General features: G+C 40.6%; 1 protein-coding gene across 1 annotated transcript; it reads right to left on the reverse strand.

The window, feature by feature from the left end:
- Positions 1-773: 773 nt before the first annotated feature.
- Positions 774-11,002, reverse strand: LOC137785915 (axoneme-associated protein mst101(1)-like). Its single transcript, XM_068577476.1, has 11 exons — positions 10,870-11,002; positions 10,703-10,750; positions 10,382-10,423; positions 10,217-10,264; positions 10,099-10,146; positions 9,897-10,007; positions 9,765-9,800; positions 8,526-8,561; positions 8,414-8,437; positions 6,512-6,556; positions 774-6,063 (listed from the first exon to the last, which is right to left on the reverse strand). The coding sequence occupies exons 1-11, from the start codon at positions 11,000-11,002 to the stop codon at positions 5,909-5,911; spliced, it is 726 nt and encodes a 241-aa protein (XP_068433577.1). The 3' UTR covers positions 774-5,908.
- Between the last annotated feature and the right edge of the window lie 5 nt (positions 11,003-11,007).

Here is an 11,007-nt window from a genome sequence, read left to right on the forward strand (position 1 = left end):
CCTTTGAGTTGGGGATACTTTATTTCCACATCACTGTTCTTTGATTGTATAGTTGCAGTAGGAGATGTAGAGGAGACCAAACTACGTTATTATGGAAAGCCAGTATATTATAGCAGCAAAACTGTTCAGTTAGCAGGTGTTAAATGTATAAATGTCCTCCAAGACAATTTTTCTGAAATGCATCATGTAAAACGAGCAAAAATAAATATGGACACACGTAGATTTTCTCACATTTCTCTTATTTTTGTGTCTCACCGCTGCAGTTACTGCCGAAGAGAGAAGACTTTGCATTTTTTGATTTGGCTCCATGAGCTCCTTATATGGTTATAATTATTGCAATATGTTGTTGTGCAGAATATATCAAGCGCAATTAAGAGAGAATTAAAACAATTTGAAACCAAAAAGATTACCAAAATCTACTATACACTTGACAAAAATAAGCCTGAAAAGTAAACAAAGGCACACCCTGACAAGCTGGTGTTTCTTTGGCAAGCGTTCACACACATTGCTAGTCGTTGACGCCAGCTAGCGCTTCCGCTAGCTCCCTGCTAGCTCCCTGCTAGCTCCCCGACGACCACCGAAAATAGCGGGACCAGCCCCGGCTTGACACCCGACGCGGGCAGTAGCAGCAGCAGCTAGCGGGGAGCTAGCAACAGCTAGCAGGGAGCTAGCAGCAGCGCTAGCTTGCTACAACGGGGACACCCACCGGAGGTAGTTCACCTGCAAACACTTTTCTTGTGAGGAATCCAAAGAAAGACACGGTGACGTCCTCGCAAGTTTCTGCAGATATTTAATGAAATTCTGACTCACAAAATGCTTTCTTTGGTGATTCAATCCTACGTATTTCCACGGCGGACGTCCTCACTGGAGTCCCTTAAGTGCTGCTTTTAAAACGTTTTAAAGCCTCATGTGGCAGCATCGCACGCCTCTGCTGTACCAAACAGGTGTTGTACGGTCTCGTTAAGAAAAACTGTTCAAATGAACACATTTACAGTCTGAGGATATTTAACAACACAAAAAAAACCTTTATTGATATTTTTTTTGAAGCAAACCAGTGTATGACTTCCTCTTCATCGCTTCGACCTCATGAGGTGATTCGTCTCCAGAGAGCAACAATAAAATAAACTATTATCTGCATTCTCCACGCGGCGTCTTATGATTTACACACTTTAAACACTTTAAACACTTTAAACACGTGTCGCTGCACTTCCTGTTACATAAGAAACATTAACAAAATAAGTGAGAGGAAAGAAGAACCAAACGACCTCAAAACGTATTTCTTCGGAGGGTAAAGTTCTCTCTTCTCGTATCAATTCATCTGCTCTCAATGCAACACAATCCTCATATTTCCCACTGCCTTTAAAGTGGCAATTACATTTACAGTTAAGTCCGTTAGCTGCAGCTGAAGCCTTTAAACAACCCATGATGCATTTGCAGCGTTACGAACTGGTCGTCTGTGGCGACAATCCCAGAAAAAGAATCCGTATCACTGGTTTTCTCCATTTTAAGCACACACACACACAAAATGGAAATATGCACATAAATCTGGACAAACAGCACGTTCGTACGTCATATCGGACGCAGCCAAAGACTCCAGACTGATAAAGAATTATTTACTCACATAAAAATCCTAAATCAACCAGGACTAAAATCTTAAGGATTGCCACGTTAAAATGACTTATTTCATTTGCAAAAAACATAAATTTACACCTCTGAAAATCTCTTTTAAAAAATCTTCACCAAGTAGTTTTAAAACATTTACTCTGTCGGAGCTGCAGGTTCCTCGTCTGCCTCCAGGGTTCAGAAACCTGGTTTTAAAAAGCCCCTGAACGCCCCTCAGGAGTCACAGTGGCGTAAACAAAGAGCCGCATGCCGGCAGACACACTTCATAGTGAGTCAACGACGCACAAACACAACGAGTTCATGCGAGTGACTCAGGTCTGACTTTAACTTCACCTCCTGTGTTCCAGCAGTCTGGTCTCCTAAAGAAAACAGCGTTCCCGTACCACAAAAATACTGAAATTTACGGTTCAGGGGAACTTTTTTTTAGTTTTTTTTCTCGACGTATCTCAAATACGGTAAATCAAAGTCTCCGCAGGTTCGTGTCGCGTTTGACTTTTCGTTAAGTTTGAGTTGAAACAAAAGCCACGTCGCTTTTTTTAAAAGTTAAGCAAACTTGTAAAAAAAAGCTCTTACGGTTTTATGTAGAAATGTTGATATGAAACGAGCTTTTGGTGCAGAGACGTAGAGATTCAACATATGCGTGGTTCACAGAAACGTACAACGCCAGTACTTTGTGTTTCTCTTTTCAGCAAAACGTAATGCTCACATCACTTGTCAGATGTTTTATTGTTGTGTTTGAGCAACAACAAAAGAAGTTGCGTCTTTACGTTAATGTTGCAATACATTGAATGCAGACATTTCTCTGTTAAAGCTACTCTGTTTAGTTGCACAAGTTTTCTCCACTTTTATTGCTGCATTTCTGCATTTTACCACCGCCAGCTGTTCATGATGGTAATAAAGTGAAATGAAGGGTTATAAGCGTCAGGTGATGAGACGTTTGAGCTCAGCGAGCGTTCAAAGTCTCTCTCCCACCTCGCTGAATGTTCTCAAAAGCAAAAAGGTTTAAAGTTGCTTTTGGACACGTTGCTCTACAGCGCCTCTAGTGGTCAAGAATCCCACAGGAATCCGTTTTGACTTCTTTTTTTCATATAGTTACGTACAAAATGATTTTTAAAAAATACTGACCAAAAGCTGGGGCTGGTCCCGCTACCTTCAGTGGTTGTCGGGGTGCTAGCAGGGAGCTAGCAGCGAGATAGCGTATAGCTAAAGTGCTAGCTAGTAGCAGCGCTAGCTGGCTACAGCGAGGAGCTATTGGGGACACTCACCAAAGGAAGTAGCGGCTTGTAACTCGACTTTTACTGTGTGTTTGAATAAAAGTCCAAGTTGGCTCGTTGTATTTTTACTTTACAACACAAATCAAGATCTTTTTTTCTAATCTGAACCAACCACGTGTCATTGTGCGCGTTACATTTTAAACACGTATTGATGAAATGTTTCTTTGGTTCAGAAAGGTCAACGTTCAACGTGTGTTCTCAACAGCTTTACATAAATATGCACATATCCATATTGAGAACGTGTCGTCACAGACAAAGTCACAGTTTAGGTTCACATGAATATTCATGATTGCTATGAAATGTGTTGCATAGTTTGGTGAGATTTTATATGAATAATATTACATTTAAAAACACAGTTTACAGCACACAGCTGCAGCTGGTTGGTGTAATTCATTCATAATATTGAATCTCAAGCAGCTGCAGAGCAGCTGTTGTTTCAGGGCTCCAGAAAGCAGCGCCTGGACGAGGACTCATGAATCAAACGAAGCCTCTCGACAAACAAAAGGCACCTGAAGGAGGCGCCGCCGGGCAGGTGCCTTGTTTAAACGGCAGCAACACGCAGCAGGTGTTCTCCTGTAAGTGGTCGGCAGGTTCTCATGTGGCCGTGATTTGAAGCGCGAGGGCTCTTCAGGTCGCCGGACTCCTTAACCCGAGGTTAGATCAAGCCTCGGGTTAAAAAAAACACACATTTCAAAATCTGACGCTTTGGTTCTGACGCACCGGAAGGTTTTAAACGTGTTCCTCTTCCTCGCGTGACCGCCAGCATCCCGATGGGTTGAAGTTGGGGACTCCTCGGGGCTGTCGGCCTGGTAGCAACGTTAGCACGTTAGCTCCAGTTCTCTTCCGCTCAGTTTATTGTCTCTTCAGGTGTGCAAGTGCCTCGCTGGAGCGAACGCATTTTCAGATGTTTATGCTGCACACGTTGAACTGTTTCCTTTGACTTTGCATCTGCACAACTGTACTTCCCTGATTCTTGTTGTTGTTGAGTTTGTACTCACGGTTGAACGCACTTATTGTGAGTCGCTTTGGATAAAAGCGTCAAGCTAACTGAAATGTACTCTGCATTAGCCTCTGCAGTTAGCTTTGGGCTCAGTCTGAACACACCTTAAGACCTTTCTGGGTGATAACCCTGAAAAAGTTGTGTGCTGGACCTGCAATGCAACGATTAGTAAACGGTGGGCTCAACACAAAGCCTCCACGATGTCACCACACCTCAAGCACCCGTCTGCAGTCAAACAGCTGCTCCGAGGAAAACCAGAGAGCGCCGCACGCCGCAAAACACGGGAGGAATTAATAATACGTGTTCATAACTGTAAGTGTGATAAAACTGACCTTCAGCGCACGTCGTCTCACAGGATTTAACCTGTTGGTTCTTTGTAGTCAAGCTCAGTAAAACAAAAAAAAGCCTCAAAAAATTGCTGATAATCCTCAGCAGCAGGTTTCACAGCGGCAACGAGGCAACGCGGTTGTTGAAAGGTGCAAAACCAGAGCGAGGGAGGTAAGTGAACACACGGCAACGCATCCGGCGTTGTAAGTAAGCCGATGACGAACAGAACATTCATCCACAGCGTCTCTTTAGTTGGTCACACATCGAGTTGAGCAGTGCAGACTCCTCGTCTCTGAGCACGATGAACAACTGCAGGGCTGAAAACAGGAAGTGAGTCAGCACTTTTACACTTCTGGTTCCCTCGTCTCAAAGCCAATGAGTCGTTTGGCTTAGAAGCATGAAGTAAGGGTTTTTTTGGGGCGTTAAAACAAGCCTAACAGGAAGTCATGTGACCGTGGTGGAGCTCCTTTAGAGCCCAACAGGAAGTCACGTGACTGTGGTGGAGCGCTTTTATAGCCTAACAGGAAGTCACATGACCGTGGTGGAGCTCCTTTAGAGCCTAATATTAGCTTTTTTTCTGCTGATTGTACTCATGCTTCAAAAACTAAATCGTAAAAAGAAATAGTGGAGGGAACCAGAGCGATGCTAACTTCCTGTTTGACGGCAACAATCCGTCGTCCCTGCAGCGCCGTTCATGTCTTACACCTCAACGTTAAACAGTTTGCTCTTCTTTTAGACCAATAAAGCTGAGTTGTTATTTACAATTTTCAAGTCGTAACATTTTTGTAGTATTCGATGAGGCGACCAAAAGTATATATTTTACAAACTGTGTCCTGCAGAGATGAGCTCATCTTCCTCTTCACTGCTGCCTGATATCAGGCCATGAGGAAGAAGAAGATTCCTCATCATCATCGAGCATCCGTCTGCAACATTAACCACGTTGATGAGACTCAACGTCCGGCCGCTTGGATAAAGAGGCGGGAGCTCCTGGGACCCTTCAGACACTCCAGTGCATGCTAACAATCTAGCATACGGAGTATGCTAACAATGTAGCATACGCAGTATGCTAACAATCTCTCGCGTTATGCGGGATTGAAGCGCTAACTAGTATGAATTAAGACCCTTCAAGTAACATGTAATGCCATTTAAATAAAAATACTAGATCACTAGTTGTTTCTCTCGTTTCTTTATAGCTTCTGGATTTATTTTCCGTTAACATTGGATGCAAAATACTTCCTCATTGTGTTCTTTATTATCCGGTTTGGTTGTGCGTCATCAGTGTTGCATCTATTACTAGTTTGTGTTTCTCGCATGTGCATAATTTCAATGCCTTTCAGTATAAAAGCCCCATAGAAAGCTTCTAATAAACTATTATGCGCGTGCATTTACGATCTAAAGTGCTAAATCGGGCATTATGTACATTACACTTCATGAGGTTCCACATAAATGCTTCCTTGTTTGGATTCTGGTGATATTATATTTTAATCTAGAGGAAGATTGGGAATCATCAAGAGGAACCCAGGAGCTCAACCTCACGGAGAGGAAACGGACACATGAATAAATTAAAAGACTGAAATAGTTCCTACGCTCTCATCTTGTCCGTGAGAGGAAAATAGAAACGTCGCCTCCTGCTGGTCGGGGAGATGCGGCGCCGCGTCAGACGCTGAGCGAGGGTTCAGGTGTTTTATTGGCCCGCCGCCCTCGCCGCTCTCTGCTGCTGCTCCAACATGGACCTGATGGCCGGGCTCATCATGGCGGGGGACACGGCCGGGGTCAAAGGTCGCAAAGGGTACTGGGCATTTTTACCGGGGACGTAAATGCACTGGAAGTATCTCTGGCCTGTGGAGACGAGAGAGGAGGAAGAAACAAAGAAGAGCGGTGACGTCTGGTGCTAAATGCAACTGATGTACGTGTTTAAGTTGCAGCAATGCATCATGTTCCAGATGATCCGCACAAAAGTCCATTTTTTCTATTTATCTGGCTTGAGAAGAATTTTTTCAACACAAAAATAGTAAAAGATTCAAAATCATTCAAAAAAAATCCCCCAAAAATAAAAGATAAATCTAAAAAAGAATTTTAAAAAAATTAAGGAATTCAAATTTTTCTTACATAATTTAAAGAATTCTAAAATAAATTTTAAAAAAATCAAAAACAATTCGAAAAAAATCGGAAAAAAAAGAAAAAAAATTCTAAAAAGAACTTTAAAAAATCTAAAGAAATCTAAAAGAAATGAGAATAAAAAAATAAAATAAATTAAAAAATTAAAAAAGGAATTTCAACAACTTACTGGGTTTCTTCTTGTCCGTCGTGAGGTCGTCAGTCTGAGTTTCTTCTGCAAGAAAAGAGATGAAAACACAGTTGTGTGTGTTGTGCGTACATCAGTGTGAGTCTGTGTGAGCGAGAATGAAGAAAGAAAAGGACGACATGCACGGAAGTAGAAAACAGAGAAAGAAAAAGGTTTTATTCAAACTAGTTGAATCCATGACTTTCACTCCTGTTAAAGTCCAGCTAAAAAATAAAAATCACATTTTTTTTCTATAAATCAACACTTTGATTTTTGTTTATTTGCCGGAAGCACAACAGCGACATCATCACAGATTCATGGAGAAGAAATGCAGCTTCAGTTTGACTTTAACTGTGATTTCATGTCAATAAATGAAAAGCTGCAAGTTAAAACTAAACATTTAACTAACAAACACTGTGTTTGACAGGAAAGAGGAGAAAGTGTGTCAGACGTTAATATCAGGAAAGTGGAGAGTCACTCGGGGCGGTGGTGTGTGTGTGTGTGTGTGTGTGTGTGTGGGGTGGGGGGGGGGGGGCTCCACTGGATGACTCAATAAGAACGGGACACTAAATGCCCAATTTAATGGGTTTTGCTTCATGGATTTAATCAATCCGGCTCAGTATTATTGTTGCGGTATTCATCAAAGGCCGTAATCTCTTCCGATGACTCGCGGCGGCTGAAAGAGCCGCTAATCTGGTCTGCATCGGCTCATCTCGTTACGTTCTGAGCTCTCAACGTCGTTAACGTCGTTAAAGTAAATTCGTATTGAGTCGAGCGGAGGAAAGGTGGGAGAGGAAGTGAATACCTTAAGCCTGACAGGGAGCTCTCTTTCCTTCCTCTAAGAACAACAAGCATAAGAGTGTAAACATGTAAACAAATAATGCTCCTTCAGGGCGTGGACAGGTGAACCACAGGTGTGTTCATGAATGAACGAATGAATGAATGAATGAATGAGTGAATGAGTCGACTACAGCGGACCATAAACGCTCTGAGACTGAACGGATGTTCTCTGTTCATCTATGAGCCGGGAATGCTGGGAATACACCAGAATCATATCTCCAGACAAATATATTCATATACAACTATCATATATATATATATATATATATATATATATATATATATATATATATATATATATATATGTATATATATATATATATATATATATATTTAAATATATATATATATATACACACACACACGTATAACTATATATATGTATATATATATATATATAAAAATTGTATATATTTATATACATATATGTATTAAAATATATATATATATATATAAATATATATATATATATATATATATATATGTAAATATATATATATATATATATATATATATATATAAATATATATATATATATTTATATATATAAATATATATATATATTTATATATATATATATTTATATATATATATTTATATATATATATATATATATATATATATTTCCAGGGGAAATCAAAGCAGCCGTGTATCCGTCACTAAAAGCTTTTGTGATTTCTGAAGTTCCTCTCAGTTCTCCATCTTGAATTTTTAACATCTCAAGGAGTGAGGAAGCGTCCTGGAGGAGCTAGGAGTGAGGAGACACCAGTGTGTCCTCTTCAGCATCCTTCCTTTGTTTCAGTTTTAGTTCCAACCGCATTTCTAGAGCGACATTCACCTCGATATTAAATGTGGTTTCACATCACAGGCGAGTTCTGACAAACTTGTTTATTAATAACAACATTCTCTCTGACGTCATGCAGGTCGTGACAGACGGAAGAGTCACGGCCAGAATGTATGAACACAGTGCAGACCTTTAACATCTATTTGGAGAAACATAAAACTGATCATGTGGTCTTTTATCAGCGTTCATAATCAGCGTTCATAAATAACGTTCATACTCACTCGCTTGTGGTTGTTTGTCTTCGTCTAAAATGAGAGCGAGAGGAGAAAAAGAGAGAAAAGCATCAGACGTCCTCATCGCGCATCACCTTCACCTTCTGCTGGTGATCCGTACCTCCAGCCTCCTTCACCGACTTCTTCTCAGCTCCGCCTGCAGGAGAGACGAGCTTCATCACATCCTGATGCACAACTCTGTGATTGTGGTGAACATTTAATATTCCTGTGACATAATTCTCCTCTCAGTAAAGACGTTTGGCACAAAACTAGTTGGAATTTTGTCACGCAGAAAACCGCCCAAATAATCTCACGATGTGAAAGATTTAGAGTGACGTTACTAAAGTACTGAAGTTACACAACAATGTAGTGTTACTTTAGTGCTGAAGTTACACAACAATGTAGTGTTACTGAAGTACTGAAGTTACACAACAATGTAGTGTTACTACAGTACTGAAGTTACACAACAATGTAGTGTTACTACAGTACTGAAGTTACACAACAATGTAGTGTTACTACAGTACTGAAGTTACACAACAATGTAGTGTTACTACAGTACTGAAGTTACACAACAATGTAGTGTTACTTTAGTGCCGAAGTTACACAACAATGTAGTGTTACTAAAGTACTGAAGTTACACAACAATGTAGTGTTACTACAGTACTGAAGTTACACAACAATGTAGTGTTACTTTAGTGCTGAAGTTGAAATGAAATGAAAAGTACTTTATTAATCTCCAAGGAGAAATTTTTTTGTCGTACTAGCAGCATCCCAATGCCATAAGCTAAGCTAAACACACAGATGATAAAATAAAATAAAATAAATAATAACAGGAACAGGGGTAACAGATATATACATAAGTAACAATGTAGCGTTACTGAAGTACTGAAGTTACACAACAATGTAGCGTTACTGAAGTACTGAAGTTACACAACAATGTAGTGTTACTACAGTACTGAAGTTACACAACAATGTAGTGTTACTACAGTACTGAAGTTACACAACAATGTAGCGTTACTGAAGTGCTGAAGTTACACAACAATGTAGCGTTACTGAAGTGCTGAAGTTACACAACAATGTAGCGTTACTTTAGTGCTGAAGTTACACAACAATGTAGTGTTACTGAAGTACTGAAGTTACACAACAATGTAGCGTTACTAAAGTACTGAAGTTACACAACAATGTAGTGTTACTACAGTACTGAAGTTACACAACAATGTAGCGTTACTAAAGTACTGAAGTTACACAACAATGTAGTGTTACTACAGTACTGAAGTTACACAACAAACACATGAACAGTGACTTCTGGTTTCGGGACTCAGACTCATGGTCTGCTGGGTGAAAGTCTGGTGTTACTCACTTTTCAAGTCCGCCAGTAATTTCGTTCTTGTTTTGGCTGAAATGAAGAAAGAGGAAAGTTTCAGGACTCTGATGCTTCAGGATCAGAGACTCAACCCGCGCTGGAGAAGAGAAGCAACACAAGCGGCGTTACCCGGTTCAGGAGCTCTGGCGGGTTTGTCCTTCAGCTGAGTCGTGACGTTCGTCCTCCTCACGGTTTCCAGTCGGGTTCTGGGTCTGACTGGCTGCAGATGAAGATCTGGATCTGACAAGATTTAAGTTTGGAGTCACACTGGAGCTAGGATCTGGTTTAGCATCTGTTCACCGGCAGAGGACGTGTGGGTGAACTGTGCTACCTCTCTTCGCTGCAGAAGCTTTGGCTTTGCTCCTGACGGCCGACGCTTCTGAGAGGAACCAAAACAAAACAATTAGTTTCATGTTTTCACGCCGCAGACGAGTTTCTCTGCTGGTCACCTGTGGCCTCGGGGGAGCGTTTCCTCCTGCGCTGCGCAGCCGCAGGCTCTGGAGTAACGAGGAAAGACTTGATTAAAGGCCTCAATCATGTGCTTTACTAGTGAAATATATGAAGCTGCTGCGCGTTGGAGGTCATATAACTTCATACTTTTTAATATTTTATACCTTTCTTAGCAGCTGCAGCAGGTTTGGCTTTTACAGCTGGCTCTGTGAAACACAACACAACTCACTTAAAGAAACACAAGATGAAAGAATCCACCTTGTGGTGATGAAGTCTGCCAGAAGGGATCGAGCTGTGATATTCATATGGTGTAAAGTACTTGCCTGTGTTTCATTGTGTATTTCTGCACAGTGTCAGATAAACTAATATTATTAGTATGTTGCACTTGTGTGATCCAAACACATCTGGATGCCGTCACATTATTAAAAAAACACAATTAGATAACGTCATAAAATATGACGACAAACAGCTCAGAGGTTCATCACCTTTCTTCACCACTGCAGCAGGTTTGTTTTTCTCTTTCACAACTGGCTCTGTGTGAAACACAACATATAAAAGCACAAAGATATGATTTATAGATGAATATATCATCTTAAAATCATGTTCACATCATGAGGAACTTGTTTTATTTAGTTTAAACTTCATATGTTACCTTTCTTCACCACTGCAACAGGTTTGCTTTTCTCCTTTGGCTCTTTGAACAAAGATGTCAACACAAAGATGTGAACACAAAGATGTGAACACAAAGATGTCAACACAAAGATGTGAACACAAAGCTGTGACATGGATG

The sequence above is a fragment of the Clinocottus analis genome, unplaced genomic scaffold, assembly GCF_023055335.1.
Source record: "Clinocottus analis isolate CAN_PGR_092001 unplaced genomic scaffold, fCliAna1.0.p SCAF_15, whole genome shotgun sequence".
Classification (NCBI taxonomy): Eukaryota; Metazoa; Chordata; class Actinopteri; order Perciformes; family Cottidae; genus Clinocottus; species Clinocottus analis.

What these genes read in the sequence shown, in the direction of transcription:
- LOC137785915 (XM_068577476.1), bottom strand. Translation starts at nt 11,002, where the DNA reads ATGTCACAGCTTTGTGTTCACATCTTTGTGTTGACATCTTTGTGTTCA. An exon ending in GTCGGTGAAGGAGGCTGGAG is followed by an intron (nt 8,438 to 8,525) that starts GTACGGATCACC and finishes CTCTCATTTTAG; the next exon opens with ACGAAGACAAACAACCACAA. An exon ending in GACGGACAAGAAGAAACCCA is followed by an intron (nt 6,064 to 6,511) that starts GTAAGTTGTTGA and finishes TCGTCTCCACAG; the next exon opens with GCCAGAGATACTTCCAGTGC.